Source organism: Leuresthes tenuis, unplaced genomic scaffold (genome assembly GCF_036924035.1).
Source record: "Leuresthes tenuis unplaced genomic scaffold, fLeuTen1.0.hap1 SCAF_18, whole genome shotgun sequence".
NCBI classification, from domain to species: domain Eukaryota; kingdom Metazoa; phylum Chordata; class Actinopteri; order Atheriniformes; family Atherinopsidae; genus Leuresthes; species Leuresthes tenuis.
The window spans coordinates 15,121,523-15,139,993 of NW_027325372.1; the positions used below are offsets into that span (position 1 = coordinate 15,121,523).

The 18,471-nt window shown below is 40.8% G+C and overlaps 3 protein-coding genes across 6 annotated transcripts; 1 reads left to right on the plus strand and 2 right to left on the minus strand.

Moving 5' to 3' along the window:
• Positions 1-895: 895 nt before the first annotated feature.
• Positions 896-2,004, minus strand: LOC140274712 (uncharacterized). Its single transcript, XM_072370081.1, has 3 exons — positions 1,807-2,004; positions 1,612-1,707; positions 896-1,525 (listed from the first exon to the last, which is right to left on the minus strand). Exons 1-3 carry the CDS (start codon positions 2,002-2,004, stop codon positions 896-898), a joined length of 924 nt encoding a protein of 307 aa, XP_072226182.1.
• A 3,177-nt stretch (positions 2,005-5,181) lies between these two features.
• On the plus strand, positions 5,182-6,337 carry LOC140274713 (uncharacterized). The gene is made up of 3 exons (XM_072370082.1): positions 5,182-5,379; positions 5,496-5,591; positions 5,693-6,337. The coding sequence occupies exons 1-3, from the start codon at positions 5,182-5,184 to the stop codon at positions 6,335-6,337; spliced, it is 939 nt and encodes a 312-aa protein (XP_072226183.1).
• Positions 6,338-7,551: 1,214 nt separating this feature from the next.
• LOC140275589 (catenin beta-1-like) lies at positions 7,552-17,445 on the minus strand. Of its 4 annotated transcripts, none has more exons than XM_072371100.1 (18): positions 17,308-17,445; positions 16,274-16,323; positions 15,822-15,869; positions 15,084-15,293; positions 14,401-14,651; positions 14,054-14,292; positions 11,876-12,077; positions 11,612-11,756; positions 11,327-11,430; positions 10,993-11,127; positions 10,637-10,840; positions 10,374-10,532; positions 10,142-10,261; positions 9,807-9,957; positions 9,596-9,717; positions 9,192-9,252; positions 8,639-8,831; positions 7,552-8,537 (listed from the first exon to the last, which is right to left on the minus strand). In XM_072371100.1, the coding sequence occupies exons 2-17, from the start codon at positions 16,284-16,286 to the stop codon at positions 8,644-8,646; spliced, it is 2,352 nt and encodes a 783-aa protein (XP_072227201.1). In that variant the 5' UTR covers positions 16,287-16,323; positions 17,308-17,445; the 3' UTR covers positions 7,552-8,537; positions 8,639-8,643. The 4 variants fall into 4 exon arrangements, with proteins under 4 accessions (XP_072227201.1, XP_072227202.1, XP_072227203.1 ...); XM_072371101.1 differs by lacking the exon at positions 17,308-17,445 and adding an exon at positions 16,428-16,585; XM_072371102.1 differs by lacking the exon at positions 15,822-15,869.
• Between the last annotated feature and the right edge of the window lie 1,026 nt (positions 17,446-18,471).

Below are 18,471 nucleotides of genomic sequence, written 5' to 3' on the forward strand. Positions count from 1 at the left end.
AAAAAAAAGCATTATTTGTAGATTTTTTTCATATGGCTTAAATTTTAGTGTTATTTTTTTCCCTATAAAAGAAAATGACAGTAAAGCAGCAAGCTACAGTGTGAACCGAACTAATTATGTTCCTGAGAGTTAAGGCAAATTACTACAGGCGTCCAATAAGCTTGAAATAGAAAAGCATTTCGACACACATATTTACTCAAGTCAACCTCGCCACTGTGGTCAGTGAACCAAGTATTATGTCACCAACTGAGCTATATAGGGTGACTGCAGCCGCAGGGAACAAGGTTTAAAGTTCAAATGTTAACATTTAACAGGGTGAACCCATTCACGTGGTTCAGTGTGTCTAAACCGTTGCCTACATCTTAAACAGGCATCAGGAGATGTTCAAGACCTTTTCTATCTCCAAAAAGATACCAGCTGTCCTGTCAGGGTTTTATAGATTAGATGTGCTTTATAGCAACGGTCAACCAAATTATGAGGTAATACAATGAGAATAGAATATGGAAAAGACATTTAATTATTCCAATATTTGATACAAGTGAGTATGTAGGCCATTTCATTTTTAAGCTCAAACTTTCTGTGGTCAGACCATGCAAAACTCAGACAACAATGATTCTTTTTCCAAAATTACAAAAAAAAAAAAAAAAACCCAGTGGCCAAGACAATCCTCTGTCACCAAATTGGATTTCAGGAGATAATGTCTACTTCAGACAGTAAGTAATACACTAACAAAACCGTTCACAAATAAACAATATGCTAAAAACACACAAGATCATTTTTACGGCCGTGTGTCGTTTTAAAAAGTGTGAGATTAAAGAAGGGGAAAAAAAAAAAAAGATCTTCAAAAACAAACATGTAAAAGTGCAAAATATCAACTGGAGAAACAATTTTACAATCAAAAACGGAGAGCATAATGAGTAATAGCTGGTGCAGAGTAAGTGATACAACTGCTGTGTGGGCTGGAGAAATAAGGCACAGAGCTGGCTCTTGTGCAGATGGGGAATGGGGGCCCATTGTGTGCAGCTATCCTCTTGATGGGCTGAGAAACTCCATTAAAATTGAGTCCATGGTGTGTGCTGCCCCCTGCTGAGCAAATTGGGGAACTTCCAGGTGAATTTCGAAGGTGCAGAGGCTCCTCGGCCCAGCTGATGCTCCTCTTTGTCCCAACTTGTCCGTGTGCGGGCTGAGGCTGCTGCTCCACTCTGATCTGCACGCTGGACAGAGGAGAAGCTCTGGAGGTCCGGGCAGAGGGACTGTCTCTCTTCAGTAGAGAGTCGATGGAGAAAGGACTGCTGAACTTCATCTCACACCTGACCTGAACAGCTCCACAGGCTGCAGCTTCAGGAGATTGCAGAGTCGAGCACTGCTCCAGTGGTCCGCTCAGGTTCTCCGAATTCACTTTGGAGGCCAACTCAGGGAAGTGCTGCAGGATTCTTTTGAAGTGACGACGCACCATCTTTCCTGTGATCTGACTCGAGTCCAGTTTCCAGTAGTTCCTCTTTCCTGAAACTGGGACCACTGGAATCTGAATAAAGTCAGTGCAGATGAGTTAATGGAAAGCAGCCCGAAAACAAACCATTTCACATGTGGTTTGGACTAGATAAAGCTCACCTTTATAAAACATTTGTGGGTAGACAAGCACACTCTCATGTTGTTCTCAACAGATTTTCTGTCCTCAGAAATGAAAGGTGCCACCTTATCCATCAACTGCAAAACATCCAGCAGAGAAAAACAGGTCTTGTCAACAGGTCTTGTTGTGTTTCATAAGGTAAGCCAATAAATGCAGATGCTTCAGCTTTTCCTTACCTGACTAAATGTGAGCATCTTGTTTGGAGCATCCTGGAGGACAACAGCAATCTTAGCCAGGTAGGTGGTGGCGCTCCTAAAGACTTCTGTCTCAGCACTGCTGGCTGGATCAAAGACAGGCGGCTGAGCTCCAAAGTTCTCGGTCCTTCTTTGCATCTTGTTTGCTGGAGAATCAAGTTCCACACAGATCAGCACCATCACAAAGCTCCCTGAGAGCTGACCTGGACCTTAACTGGTCAACTGCAAATAAGCCCTGATGGAACAATGGGACATTAGAGGGTGTGCACTGCAGGTTAAAGAGCACCTTTTCATGAGATGATGACCCATAACTGTTGAAGGTGGAGCCTGAGATGAAAGGAAGTTTTCATTACAAAAAGCGTGCATCTGTAAACTTTCATTTGCCTCTTTATTTGTGAGATACTTAAAGATAATGGGGTCCAGACTTTAAACTTGCCCTGATATCAATCAAATCAGCACACTTTTACAATAGATTTCTGTTCTGCCACAGAAATGATTGAGCCAAGAAAGAAAAAAATAATAATTCATGGTTTGATACAAATCTTAACAAACCTACTCTTGGATATTTAACTTATGAAAGGTTTATTTTGTTTGCCGCTATTTTGAAATTCAAATTATAATTGAAAAGTAATTTGATAACCCCAAAGGGGATGAAAATTAATTATAAAAGGTGCACTAACATAATACATTGTGTATATATCTTATAGGAATGTCAATGTAAAAAGCTATTAATGCCCCACCTTTTGTTTTTTGCTGCAGAGCCAAATAAGCTTTGATTGAGGACATTTCAATGAAGAATATTAAATCTTATGAATGATTAATCTTAAAGTGGAACTTGTCTCTGCAATTAAGTAGCTGTTGATTTAACATTTATGGTGTAAAAACAACAATATTAAAGACTAAACATGAAAAATGTTCCCATTTAGAAAAATAGTTACAATTAAGTATATGACATTGTATAATGTTATGCATTTGCAATGTTTAGTAACACTAAGGTTCTGGATTATATTTAGCAGAAGAATACAGTGTTAATGAGGGACCACGTTGATTATGTTGCTATATTAGTCCTGAGATACTACACAGAATCAAAATTGAAATGATAAACTAGTTGATACCAAAACTGAAAATTATTTATTGTTATTAAGTCAAATACAGCAAAACCTTGAGCGTTGTTGAAAATGATCACGAGGAGTTCTTGAATCCTCAGTAAAAATGTTTGACCTTATTTTGTTAAAAAAAGTTTAAAAAAATAGAGGATTTGTATTTAATTCTATATTCTACAATGTGTTTGGGTTAATGCATCAGTACCACACTGTCTAAAGCTCCGGTCGTATTCTGTATAATCCTAATTGCAGTACTTACATTAAAAGTTCTTTTCACAGTGGAGCAGCTGTCTGATTGCAGGTGTGTGTCGTTCTGCGTCCGTTCTCACTTTCTTCCACACATTTCAGACTGTTGGGTCAGTCATGTACAAGTAAACATGTCTATTCACCCATCTGACTGATAATGACATTCCAATGTGCAATCTAATCACATTCAAACACTTAGCACAGCACTCATCTCACCTTTACGGTCAATTCTCCTGCCTTTTACCCCACATAATGACAAAAGTCATTTACATCAGTGATCCCCATTCAGATTCATCAACACATTACCTGTGTGCAAGGCTTTGTCCAAAAACAAGCTTCAGATTGTGGATGGCTTGGAGTCTGAAGGTTTCACTAAACATTAGACCACCTGATTTCACTTGTCTTTGATTGGAGGGTTGCTGCTCAGCTGCTCTGGGGTCCATTCTAGTTATCCATGTAACTCTGCTGAACCTGGAATATGTCAGTCAGTCCAGGATGTTCTAGTTACTATAACTTAAGGGAGGTTTGAATGTACAGTCAATATAAAAAGACTGAAAAACAAATGAAAGAGAGTGTTTTCCATCAACAAGTAAGACAGCAGGGAAGGAATTGCTGAAATGCAGAGATACACATAATTTCTAAGCTCAGATTGATTGAGACATTTGCAGACCTATTTGACCCATCCAGTTTGACTATGAAGATTTTGTTTTCAGTGACAACTATGGTGAAAACCGTGGTTGTAAATTTAGGTGAAACAACACTTCAAAGACATATGACCAATTTGAATCACTTTAGGTTCTGCATGTCTAACAGAAAAACAGTATATATTGGGTATATAAATCACATTTCAATACATTTAACACATCATCTGTTAAGAGGGTAAAATGTCTGCCATTTCAAGACCAAATCTACATGGAAATCAAGGTGAAAGACAAAACCATAGTTACCGTGGAAACCCTTGTGTTAGTGAAGTACTCCAGGTCTTTGGAAGTGAAAGTGAGGTCCAAATGAGGTGTTAAATGCTGGAATGTAAGTGAAGCCATTTAGTCCCATCCCAGTTTGAATCATATGTGGAGCAGTTACACATTTGAACTGATGCATTCCAGTTGCTTTCACCTTGTTTATTAGGGTCTTCAAAGGCTTTTCAACAATGATATTCTTTCAGTCAACTTTTTCACCTTGACTCAGTCACTCCCAACGGTGACTGCATAGAATATAGTTTTAGATAAGTCTTTCGACCCCGGCTTTTTCCCTGTGTGCTGGAGTCAGTATCAGCCTTTACATGTACTTTTACTAAAGTGCGAAACCTAAAGTACAGTTTTAAAGTACTTTAACCAAACTTGAGTTTGTTTTTTAAAAAGGAAACGTTCTCCTCCATTACATCTCAAGAAAAAAAAAACTTTTTACTTACATTAGTACTTTTAAATGCATTGCTAGATTTTCCTTTTTTTTAACATGAATGTGAAAGTGATCAAACTATCATTCAATTGATATACATTACAGTCAGTGGATATTGTTTTTCCATCACTGGTTCTCATTCTTTCTTTTAATGAGCAAGTACACTGAATGTGTGTGTGCTTTGGACTTTTTGCCAAATGTCTATTATGGGAAGTTTCTACAAAAATCACACACCAAAAACATAAAAAGCTTCCAAAGTAATTGAGCTTTTTCAATGATACACACATTCTGACTTGTTACAGACTGCTGCAAAAAAAGAAAATGAACAAACTCAATAAGACAAAAATAGGACTGATTCCTTAAATCACTAATTGACTTTAACACTTACATTTTAAATTGAGTATATTTAGTTTAAGAAAAAACTGAGTAGTCTGAAAGCACGCTTTTGGAAAATGAGAATTCTCTGGTCGTTGGCTCCGCCTTCAACAGTTATGGGTCATCATCTCATGAAAAGGTGCTCTTTAACCTGCAGTGCACACCCTCTAATGTCCCATTGTCCCATCAGGGCTTATATCCAGCGGACGACTTAAGGTCCACAGAGAGGTTTGTGATGGCGCTGATCTGTGTGGAACTTGATTCTCCAGCAAACAAGATGCAAAGAAGGACAGAGAACTTTGGAGCTCAGCCGCCTGTCTTTGATCCAGCCAGCAGTGCTGAGACAGAAGTCTTGAGGAGCGCCACCACCTACCTGGCTAAGATTGCTGTTGTCCTCCAGGACGCTCCAAACAAGATGCTCACATTTACTCAGGTAAGGAAATGCCTTTCATCTTAATATGACTGTAACCAAAAAATATATACAAAAAACCCCCATAAAAATGGTCGTTTCAAACATGGATAATAATTTAGATTGTTTATGTTTTGCAGTTGATGAGGAAGCTTTCGCCGGCAGTGTCTGAGCGCAGAAAATGTGTTGAGAACAATGTCAGAGTTTGTTTGTCAAGCCACATGTGTTTTGTCAAGGTAAGTTTTATTCAGACTATACACCCAATTATTGTTTCTTTAACTCCATGAAGTCACTCTCACGGATATTTATTAACTTAACTACTGTGTTCACTGTTTAGATTCCAGTGGTCCAAGATTCACTGAACAGTAAAAGGAACTACTGGAAACTGGACTCCAGTCAGATCACAGCAAAGATGGTGCATCGTCACTTCAAAGGAATCTTGTCACTCTTCCCTGAGTTGGCCTCCAAAGTGAATTCAGAGAACCTGAGCGGACCACTGGAGCAGTGCTCGACTCTGCAATCTCCTGAAGCTGCAGCCTGTGGAGCTGTTCAGGTCAGGTGTGAGATGAAGTTCAGCAGTCCTTTCTCCATCGACTCTCTACTGAAGAGAGACAGTCCCTCTGCCCGGGCCTCCAGAGCTTCTCCTCTGTCCAGTGTGCAGATCAGAGTGGAGCAGCAGCCTCAGCACGCACACAGACAAGTTGGAACAAAGAGGAGCATCAGCTGGGCCTCTGAGGAGCCTCTGCACCTTCGAAATTCATCTGGAAGTTCCCCCATCTGCTCAGCAGGGGGCAGCACATACCATGACCTCGCTGTTTATGGAGCGGTTCAGCTCACCAAGAGGATACCTGCGCACAATGGGCCCTCCTTTCCTGTCTTCACAAGAGCCAGTACTGCTCCATATTTCACCAGCAAACACAGCAGCTGTATCACCTACTCTGTACCAGCAGTTACATATGAAGCTTTCTGTTTCGGGATGTAAATTGAATCTAACAAACCAGCTTCCTGCACTTTTTCTTAATAAAATTTTATCCCAAATTAAGTTTGAGACTTTTCATTTATCATAGAAATACACAGACCAAAATTTGTCTCCAACCTTTCTTTAACCATTTCTTCTTTAATTTGTGAACATTTTGTTTGTTGTTTACAAAGTGAATTGTCAAAGACAAATTGGTAGGATTTCCAAGTATTGAGATCAAATATATATTTTTTGAAGAAATTAGCTTATTTTCAGCTCAAAACTTAATTACAAGGCTTCCTCAAATGCCTGTATGTAGGCCTGGTGCCTCCACTGATGTGAAATCAGATAGGCGATCCAATGCATTATTGCATCAAATTCAAAATGGACAAACATGTGTACTTTTTTTTTTCTTCCACTTTCTCATTTTCAACGGCTGACATGGCATCAGCTGTTTTACTGTGAGCCCCAAAGCTTATAGGGATGGCTCAGGTGATCCTCAAAACATCCCTTAGCTATGCTGTCACAGGCTCAGACTGCTGGGGGGACCTCCCATGATGCACCTTCCCACATCAACTCTCCATTTACAATCATCAGCCTGTATTTTTCCTTTCTCAACAGAGATAGCCAAACTCTGCTCTTTTTACTTTTCTCGATCATCTAATCTCTGTGAAAAGACAAATGCAGTCATGGCAAAGCCGTTCATTTGATCGTCATTCATCTTGTGCCAAAATGTAAGTTAAGGCACCTTTGTTGATGACTAAATTAATCTATTCTCCAGTTAGTTTATTTAAACTGGCCTATCTGATGTTTGCCAATCTCTGCTCCATTTTCAAAGTACCTACAGACTTCTCGACTGTCTTTATTTGGACAATTCTGAAATTTACTTGTAGAAGTTTTCGTGCACACGACGGTTTTAAGAGTCAAACTTCCAACACTAGACAAAACTAGAGGAAAGCCACACAAAGCTGTGAATTTTCACCATAGTGATCAAGAATTAATATAAATGCATCAAATGAGCTTTTTAACTAAACTCAAGACAGATTTTGATTGCTGTGGTAGTGTTCCTTTGCCTGATCATCCAGCTGTTGTCACTAAGTGTCGATGGCAGCAGTTTTAAGCTGAAGAAACAATTTTTTTTTTGTTGTAATAACCAACCATCTGAAGGTAATTCTGCAATGACAAAAAAAAACCCAAAACAAAACAAACAAAAAAAAAAAAACAGGACAGAGACCCAATGAAATAAAATGCCATTTTATTGTTCAGCCGTGTCATAACCTCGTCTCCGAAATAAACACAGCAGGACTACAACTGTTTGTCAACTGAGCTACCCTTGATAGGACATAAAACTGGGTTTTAATCAGACCACCAACGATAGCGTTAGAATTTTCTATCAGACATCCAATGATAGCATACAAAATAGTTGTTAACCTACCAGTGATACCGTATATAAAACACTTCTCTAGATTTATCCCAACCCACCCTCAATTTTGCCCGCATCCCTCTTTAGAACATTTGTAACACTGACATATCTTATGCTTAAACAAGCACATATTAAGAATGCATAATTCTCCATTTTTGAGATTATAAAAAAAAAAAAAAAAAAAAAACTACACAATGTTACACTTTAAGTCAGAGTACATTTTCAACTGATTATTAGTGTTCTACACATTCGACCATAACCAAATGAACATTGTATAACATCACTATAACTTAACACTACGTGTAATATATGTTCTTAAAAAAAAGAGAGAAAGAAATTACAAATGATTAGCAACAAAGAAAAATGAATATGGCTAGTGCGAAGGCAAGCTGGGTCAGTACCATAACAGAAAATGAGTAATACAAAAAGAAATAAAAAAAGAATAAGAAAAAGTAGAAACAAAACAAAAAACTGATAAGAATACAGGCAAGGCTAAAACATGTGTTTCACACTTTTAAGATCCACCTCATGTGCACTCATCCAAATAGATAACCTGTCATTAGACCTCCATTGTGTGATTCCACATCTGATACTTTAAATCTTAACCCCCCTCCCCCTCCCCCATTTCAACTTGCTTAAACATTCCTATGGCAACCATCTTCTTTTTTTGTTTTTTTTCTCTTGTGTCAGGCACTTTCCAAGACAACTTATTCCTCTTTTCCTTCAACACTCTACAGGGCAATCATAATGCTGCTTCAGACAATACAGGCCAGTCACAACGCAGGTTCTATAAGAAAACAACTGCAAAGAAAGAAAAGGGTTCAATTAAATTAACATACTGTTATTTATAGGGTTTCCTAAAAGAAATACAGTTGATGTAAGAATTCTGTGGACTGTCTTACCAATCCTACAGGTCGGTGTCAAACCAGGCCAGCTGGTTGCTGTCCATCAGATCCTGGGTGTGGCCAAGGTCTGGCAGAGGATCAGTGTGGTGACCCAGGTCAGGCAGCGTGTCAGCATGGTAGTCAGCACCGTCCATCATGGGGTCTAACAGGGTGTCCTGGCCATAAGCTGCTGGGTAAGCCCGGTATGCATCTGTAAGGCAATTAAGCAATTCAAACTACAGAAAACAGTCACAACTAGTCACAACTACAACAATTTCAAGCTAAAAGACACCATATAAGGTCATTTAGCGGCGAAGAGGCAGAATGATGTACAGCTAGTTTTAGTTGCTGGATATTCATGAACTCACAGGTTTCTGCTTTGTATTTCATAACTGAAAAAATAAAAAGATCGGTTTTGGTGGAAAAACGGAAATGTTTAGTGGCAACAAAATTCCGCAGTCAATGTATTTTCAGTTGATGAGTAACACACATTCACAAGAAAAAAAAAAAAAAAGGACTTGAAAGACAGAGGAGGGATTTCATCGAAGAAAAGAAAAGAAAAAAACCTCACCATCCTGCCTGTATGCCAGTGGGTCTCCCTGTGCTCCCATATCCAGTCCCAGGTCTCCGGTCTGTAAAGAATCCAACAGCGATGAGTGTTTAAACAAAGAGAAAATAAAAATATAAATCGATCCTTCTTGTCTGCTGATGGCCATACATCCATTACAGCGAAACTCAGAGTATCAGAGGCAATTAAAATGCGGCAATAAATGTGTGTTTTGCTTTAGCAAAAAAGGTTTCCGATGCTGACAAACCATATGGAGCAACTTGAAAACATCCTCCATTTCTTTTGTGTGTGTATGTACGTAATCCCAAAGAACTGCATTGCTAAAAAACGCTGTTCAGCATGATTATTTCTGCCCCAAACCCCACCATATAGTCTGCAAAATTATCATTTTGTGTGCATTCACTTACATCATTCCAGGCCATAGGCTCAGTCCTGAACAAAGAGCTGGTCAGCTCCACTGACAGGCGTTTCTTGTAGTCCTGGGGTTTGTCCTCAGACATGCGGAACAGCACAGCTGCGGCATAGGTTGCTGCAAAGTAATGCGAGGCAGAAGTTAAAAAGAAATCAGGTTGATGCGATCAAAAATGTACACGCTGTATTTTCTACTTGTATACTCACCCACTCCCTCATTACGGGAGTGCAGCAGCTCAGTGAGTGGTGCAGTGGCTCCTTCAGCTTCGATTGCCTCAGCAGCTTCTTTGTCCTGGGCCAGCTCACACAGCACACCTGCTGCAACACGCTGAATATTCTCCACTGGAGAATAAAGCAACTGGAGACAAGAACAGAGAAGAGGAAAACATGCTCAAAGACTAACCAAAAGGCATGTAAATAGACTCAAGGAATTCAGAGGGGAGGAGAAACATTTCAGAACATCAAACCATATAAAAATCAAATGTTAATGCAGTTTGTGTGGGACCGTGTGTTCTGTACCGTAAATCTGGGTTCAGTCTTACCTGGACAAACAGTGGAATGGTGTTGAGCCCTCTGATGACAATTCTATTGTGGACATCCCGGGCCAGGATGTGCAGAGCTCCTGTGCACCCTTCAACTATTTCCTCCATACGCACACCCTCCTGGATGCGATTGAGGGAGGAATAAACAAAAACAAGACGTTACACACACACACACACACGAAAGAAAAATATAAGAGGCTGAATTAAAGAGAAGCTACAGCATGTCACATACAACAAACTGCTGCTGATTGCCTCCCATGCTGGTGCGCCTCTGGGTGTCCTGGTGAGCTCTGACAAGCAACTGGACCAGACGGGGGATGGCGCCCTGCTCCCGCAGAGCACTGTGGTTGGCCGGGCAGAGCGCCAGGTTGCGAATTAGACCAACTGTTGCCTAGACAGAGAGTTTAACATTTTGAGTTAGACTTAGTTCTCTTTAAAGTAATGAGTCAGTGTTAATTAGACTTCAAGATTTTCTGTTAACTAAGGAAAAATGACCTTGATAAGTGGCCAGTGGGACGGAGGGTGCAGTAGTTTGACCACCACAGGCAGGCCGTAGTGAAGGCGCACAGCATTCTGGGCCATCTCAGCATCCTGGTGGCGGGAGGTCAGGTGACGCAGGGCACAGACAGCTGGCTCTGTGATGTCCTCTCTGTCACCGGCCCGAAGCACTGTCCGCACCAAAGCCTCAATGCCACCAACCTGGCATGGAAGTCATTCAGTTTAATGTAAAATAATTTGAAAAAACATCACAACAGACAAACTTGCTCATAAAAGATATCATCTACACTCCAAGGAAACTCACGGTAATTTTCACATGTTAATGTGTGAAGTTGACACATTTAAACACACACCTGGCAGACCATAAGTTTGTTACTGTAGTTGTTGCAGGTCAGGTTGGAGAGGATGCCAGCAGCACATGTCACCACATTGATGTCATCACTGCCCAGCAGCTGGACCAGGGTTCCCAGGAGACCCTCCATCCCCTCCTACGGCGAGCAAGAGGGCAGCGGAGCACACGAGGAAAGAAAGAAATCAAATTTAAAATAAAATTCTATTCTATGCAATCTCTGGTTCTTATGAACAGGTGTTTGCTGTACTGATGATTCTTAAAACAGGCTTCTGAGCAACAATGAACCAGAAGCTTCGCTGAAGTTGGCTTCTGTAACTGTAGAAAATGTGCTGTACCTGTTTGGTGGCAGCATCTGAAAGATTCCTCAGAGTCCAGAGACAGTTCTGGACCAGACGCTGGCTTTGGTCGGTCAGATGAAGCCCCAAAGCCTGCATGCCTCCTACAGTCAAACAAAGTCTTTACATTGGAAGAATTCATACTTGGCAACAAATCCCCCAGCATAAATTCTAAGTTAGACTCATAATAAAACCCACAGCTGCACAGCAATATTTTATACACATAAATCTTTTCTCACCATACAGTGCTACTGTTTAACTTATGTAGCAGATGTATGTACGTACCAGCTTCTACAATGGCAGGCTTGTTGCTTGAGCAAACAGAGAGAACCTTGAGCACTCTGCTTGTGGTCCACAGCAACTTTTCATATGTGAAGGTCCTCATGATGTTGACCAGGGCCTGGGGACCACCGCTAGCCAGAATGATAAGCTGAGACAAAGACAGTTTCATATTTACAATTAAACAATTTTGAAAGCCATGTTTTCTCATCCAATGTACTCAAGGGACTCGTTATCGAAAAAATTAAATGAATTAAATGAAATGAATACCTTGCTTTCCTGATTGCCATAAGCCAGGATCTGCAGGCAGTCAGTAGTGATTGCCAGGAACTTGACATTGGTGTTAGACAACAGGGCTACCATTTTTTGCAGTCCTCCAGCTAGGCGTACAGCCATTTTGGCCCCTTCCTGGTGCAACAATAGGTTGTGGAGTGTGGTGATGGCATAGAACAGAACGCTGTCCACTGGTGAGCTGGAAAAGTATATCGATAAGTTATTACTCAAGGCAAAATAAGACAGCTATGTCTCTATTAAGACAAGGTAATAATAATGATGATTAGCTGTTCCACATTCTATCTCACAGCCTCACTATTAAATACAATCCTTGACCAGGGGACACACAAAAAGAGATCTGACTAAAGCAAGTCAGGAGAAAGTGACAATGTTCCGGTCTTTTCCCGCTGCGATGTGCTAGTTCACACAAGCACAGCACAGGGGAGGGGAGGGGAGAGACACACAGACACACCTGTGTTTAGAACACAGGAGGCAGGACGTGATGCAGAAATGACGCTGTGGAAATCGTTGTGCCATCTTAACAACAGGTTGTGAATAGCAGAGGAGGCTCCTATTGTTGATGATGACTTCTTAATGTAACGGATTGTATCCACAATAGCGGAGAGCGAGAGAAAAGCAACATACAGGTCAGCAGATAGGAGAAACTCTCCCCACTCACACACAGCGGCTGCAAATGCTCCAAAGTATTTGCTTGACACATTCATAAATTGTCTCACCCAAGAAATTCAAATGAATGTAATGCAGTCATTTGCGTTCTCACGTCGTGTCCCCACCCATGTTTCAGACTCATCATTTCAAAATCAGTGAAAAATTAATGCGACACTGGATGGATATGAATGTTGCATGATTAGCTAAATAATGAGCAAAATATTAAGTCATTAAGTTTTTGGGTAAGCCAGTTTACATTTCGCAGAAGATCACAATGGATATTGCACATTAACCTAAAAGAAAGAAAAAAAAAAAAACAAACAAACAAACAAAAACTTACTAACAAGCTATTTTTAAACTATTTTTATTTTTTAAATTATATGGTAGAGTCAAATATTACAACCAAGAAACATGATGACTTGCTATATAACCTACAAACCCTGCTATCATATAGGCAAATAATGCTGGTAACTTTTTAGGTGCGTTAGTATATCAAAGCTGCTCAACTCAATCAGATCCTCAAGAAATATATTTCAAGACCAACATTAACAGCACTAAGCACCACAAAGAAATTCAATCATTGCATAGCTTTAGGAAATATCTTGATGTAAACTTCAAACTTCTAAGCTTCAGATGTGCAGTCCAAGTTGCTGCATGCATCTTAATCTATACAAAGACTGTACTTGAAAAAGATGCGGTTCCTCTCTGCTTTTTGTTCCAACCTGCACTTCAAACACAGTAAAGTGATTCCAGGTGCACAGTCAAACACACACGTGCACCATCCAACAAGTTGCAACTTGCCAGAGAGCCAAGTGTTTCGGCTGCGAGATTTTGCTTTTTTTGGGAAATCACAAAGAACTTACAAAGGCTGACCCTTCATTGTTTTCAAATCGAGTTCTGAGGCTTTTCATCCTCCGAGAATCGAGTTGGTCGAGGATACAACTAGCCTTCGCCACTAACGCTTTGTTTGTATAAAAGTGTCTATGCCATCGAGGCATAAAGTTGCTCAAAGTTCTTCTAATTACACTATTTGTCTTCATTAGCAGGTGACATTAGCTAACTCATGAGTGACAAGACCAGTAGCAGTTCCTGCAGAGCACACTGCTGCAGTTTGACGATGTGCACTGACTTCCACTGCACCGGACAGAGTGAGGAGAACAAGAGAAAACAAGCAACTGGAGTCTCTCTCCCCCTCCCCAAAAAATATTTTGGACAATACCATGTTGCTATATGATGAATAAAAAACTAAAACCGTTAGCCTGAAAATATCTTGCAAATAAGCTGATCGATATAGAGCTGTGTTGTATACAACATAAACATAAGATGCTTAGAAACACAAACAATTTTCTCATCAAACCACTAACAACCAGTAGATCTCTGTGCAAAAACCTTATGTAGTCTAAGATGGGTTATTTACTCTCTTGTCACTGCTTCATATCGTGGAAAAAGAATCTCCATAATCGCATATAAAAACATGATTAAGTGCCGTAGTCTTTTACGTCTTACCCCAGCATTTTGACAAGGGCAGGGATGCCTCCAGACTTGAAGATTGCAAGGAGACCCTCACGATGGTGGGAAAGGTTGTGCAAGGTGCCAGCAGAGCAACGAGCAGTCTCCACATCACCAGTGTTTTGCATGGCACGAACAACTGCTGAAACCATTTGCGGTGAACGCATTAGGGCATGGCGTGATGCCTCCTTCTTAGACAGCTGATGCACCATTACTGCTGCTTTATTCACAACAACCTAGAAGAGGGGTGAGATTCATTAGGGACGTATGGTCAAAGATTCAGGCGGCACTCTTCTGGCATTTGAATGTACTTGGATGATAATTCAGGTAATTTGCTCACATACCTGGTCCTCATCATTGAGCAGTTTGGTGAGCTCAGGGATGGCACGAGTGGCCAGCTCAGCATCATCTTGATAGTTAATGAGGTTGACCACAGCATGCTTCAGCATCTGCGAGGGCTCTGCCAGACGCTGTACTGCCGTTGGGTGGGCAGCATCCAGCTGGGTAGGTGGGATTTGAATGCCTTCTTCCAAAGTCTCTGGGAACATAGCGGCACGCACGCGCTGGGCCCGGGTCATGGCATAACCCTCAATGTCTGGAAGAGAAAAAAGAGCAAAATAAATATTTGTAATAACTGTTTGCAATTAATCATAATTTTACAAAACTGATCACCTGTCACTCATTACACTTAACACTGAAAAAGTTGCAACACCCCCGAAGGTGCCCTATGATGTACAACATCAGATCCTTTGCTGTCCTCTAAATAGTGAGCGGATTCACCTGAGCATATTACTGTCTGAAGGTACTCATTATTGCTGGCACAACAAGTTTGGTAATCACAGAACTGCTATAGTAGCACTTAACAGCACTAATTAACTCCCTCAAGCTGCCTCTTGACGTTTTATTACTTATTGCAAACTGTTCTTTAGAATGCACTCCATTGTTAATTCTCCCTTTTAAGTCATTTTGGATAAAAGCATCTGAGAAATGTAAGTGTGTCATTTGTACTCATCAGTATCTTATATACCTGTAGTCTCGGGAGTGAAGGGCTGGTTAAACTCCCAGTCATAGAGAGTTGGATCGTCTTCCTCAGCATCCGGGTTCCCCTTGCCACTCAGGGATGGTGCAGAGGTGGTGACACCAGACTGAATTCCTGAATCCAGATAGGACTGCTGCTGCCACTGGCTCACAGCAGCCTTACTGTCACCCATAGCCATGTCCAGCTCCATCAAATCAGCTACACAAAACAGACAAAAAGGTAAACGATAAGTTAAGATACACTAGGAGAAAAGTAACCCTCATGCTCTCAAAGTTAGAGCCAAGTGTGTGAATAGTCTGCTTGGTACGCTGTGTAAACGTGATCACATTGCTCAAAGAAAAAAGCTTATCTAAAAATAAAATGTCAAACGTATTAGTCCACATTTGTATCTGGCTCACTCATAATATTTACGCAATAACCAGTAGTCTGCCTGCAGGGGTACACATTGCTTTCAAAGAGCTGCCAGTCTGTCTAAACAAACATCACCTACAACATGTCTCCACATTTGAACTTAAACATCTATCAGCTTTAACGAGACATCCCCACACATAACTAGTTTGATCAAGTAACTCCTGATTTCAACTGGCATCTCTTGAAGTACAAAATAAAAGAAGAAGAAGAAGAAGAAGAAAAAAGGGCAAAGAATAGAAGCCCCACCACCAACTAAGCTTTTCATGATCCAACTGCAAACTTGTGTAGACACATCAGGGATACATAAATGCTCACAATAGTATATGGGACTCGCGTCAGCTTCAGCAGAGGTTCTGCATTGATCTAATGCAGAAGCATAAAACAAGTTTTAAAAGGGGTAGAAAATGTAATGGACAAAATTGCAAATCCAATTTGAATGGAGAGAAGAGCACTGGAAAACGTTTTTTTTCTCCCATGTGCCTGACACCTTATACATTCAAATATGTAAACATCCATTTTCCTTGTTATTCCCCCACCTTTAGTCAAGGAGTAACTCTTTTGTAACCAAAAACAGAAATACAATTACTGTGGTACATGTTCCATTGTTTTCCCCTCATGTCCACGATGCCTCATGGCTTTCAATCATTAACTTACACAGGATACAGATGAATTCTCATATTTGGCCATAGAAGAAGAAGAAGAAAAAAAGTAAAACAGCCATTTGTATCAACAAACCAAATTTTTATAGATAGTTTTTTCATACTCACACTGTGTAGCCATTGTTCTTGCCTGCCCTCAGCCCGCACAGCAAATATGTCTGAAAAAAAGAGAAAAAGTACACAGAAAAGTAAGAAAACTTAGTCACAACCCAAACATTTGACAAAGTCTAACCTGAAAGTAATGTTCAGGAGGTTCACATACGTGGTCTCAAAAACTAAATCGCTGTCCACTGCGATACCTGTGTCAGTCCCTGAAAACCCTTGTTTGGCTTGCTAACGTAGGTATGGGGGAAATGCCGAGCCTCCACCTCCAACCGAGAGAGCAAAGCGGTGGGTATTTCCAGGCCAGCACGAACACAATTCACCATTCAGCGGCAAAGAACATCAAAGGCATATTTCTCCCCCTCCCCCTACCACGGCCAAGTTCCGACCTCGCAGCTTGGGTTTCCAACGAAAGAGTCTCCCCCTCCGCCCGCAATCACTTCCATGACTCCTCCTCTCATGGTAGCTCTAACTACCAGCGTAACAAACTACCTCATCAACACCAAGCGAAAAACACAACCAACTGTATGGCTTCCATCCTCAACCAAGTGGATTTAACTAGCACAAAATTCAAATTCAGAATGCTGTCATTTATTACCCACCCCTGCTAGCTAACAGGTTGGCTAGCTTACCTTGAAGCCACCGTAAGCTTAGCAAACGTGCGTAGCTAATCTTTCCGCTAGTTAGCTAACATAAACAATCAGTGTTCAAGAATTTGGCCACTTCGTACAGGGCGTACGATTTATCACAAAAAGCAACCAGTATCGCAGATGGTCGTTTTCTAGTAAAATAGTTAAGAACAGCAGTCGTGACATTCAGGCATACCCTCAAATATTCAATTCATGTTTGATTAGCTTAGCAAGCCAAGACGTATGAAAAGTAGATCCAGGCGCCACCGTACAAAACCTGCTGTGCTGCCACCCAAATCAGAAAACCCCACCGGAGCTCCCTCTGATCAAATATGATTTTCTTTGGTGAACCATGCATTGACACGCTGTAAATGCGTCTTAGATAATTCGCACTAAACAAACGGTCTTTACCAGAGTTGAGCGGCTCCTCCGTGGTTCTTGCAAGGATTTTTCCCCTTTCTCGTAGCTGAAAATAGGAAAAGGACTGCTAGGTGAACCACCCGTACTAGTCCGAACCACACCCGCTGCTGCTCCGCCGAAGATGTTGCTTCCGCCTGTGCGATCGAACATCAAGATGGCGAAGAGCGAAAATACAGTACTCTGCCGCACTTGGAAAAGTAGAGCGTCCCTATAAAACAAGTTTTAGCAAAGAGCCTGTTATTTTCCAATTTTCACAAAATAGGCCCGTGCTTCTGTTTTAATACTAGCTGGTCATTTTAGCTGTGAGTTTTTTCAGCAACATAAATCATAGTAGTATTGGTGATGAAATGAGAGGTGCCGCTGGAAATAAGTGAAATGAATGAGCTGCTGTGATTTCACACAAGCGTCCAATTAACATGGAATTAACTGAACGATTAAAAACTTTCTGTCCACAGTATATAAGACCACAATTCACAATTTCAGTCACAATTTGGCCAGCAGGAGGCTTGCAAACAGTGAAAATGCGGTTTATTTTACACATGATCAAAGGAAGGGGGTATTTGACAACACAGCATGCACAGCTTTGTCTGAAGAAAAAGCATGTATTGCACAAAATACACTGACAACAAAACGTTACTGCAGGAAAAAGCATATTGTCAGTTTTCCACCACCCTATTTGTCCTCCCGGGACAAATTAGATGACCTTGACAGTTTAACTCAGAAGCTCTAGTAGACTTTTCTGGTCTGTACAAAGCTTTAAAGGGCTTAATAACAGCAATTCTGAAATAGTGAGAATTTACTTATTAATGCATGTGTTGTTTAGAGGAATCATTTGTCGTTCAGCTGCAATGTTATTCCCATTCACATGTCTGTTGTTCTGTCCAAAGCCTTTTTCAACATTACCTCTTATTTTCAACACACAAGAAATGTAATTAAAAGCTGGAAAGCTCCACTGGACCCATTATTGAATGAAGGAAAATAATTATTGAGTTAACATGAACAAAACTAAAACAGCGATCATCCTACATACAGCAGTGCTCGTCCATGTGGGCGACACATGCTACAGGCCGAAAACGGTCAAAGTCCAAAGTGTCACTGAGTAGCACGTTGTTGACAGTGCAGGAAATGCAAAAAAATATAGGAACATGAAGAATT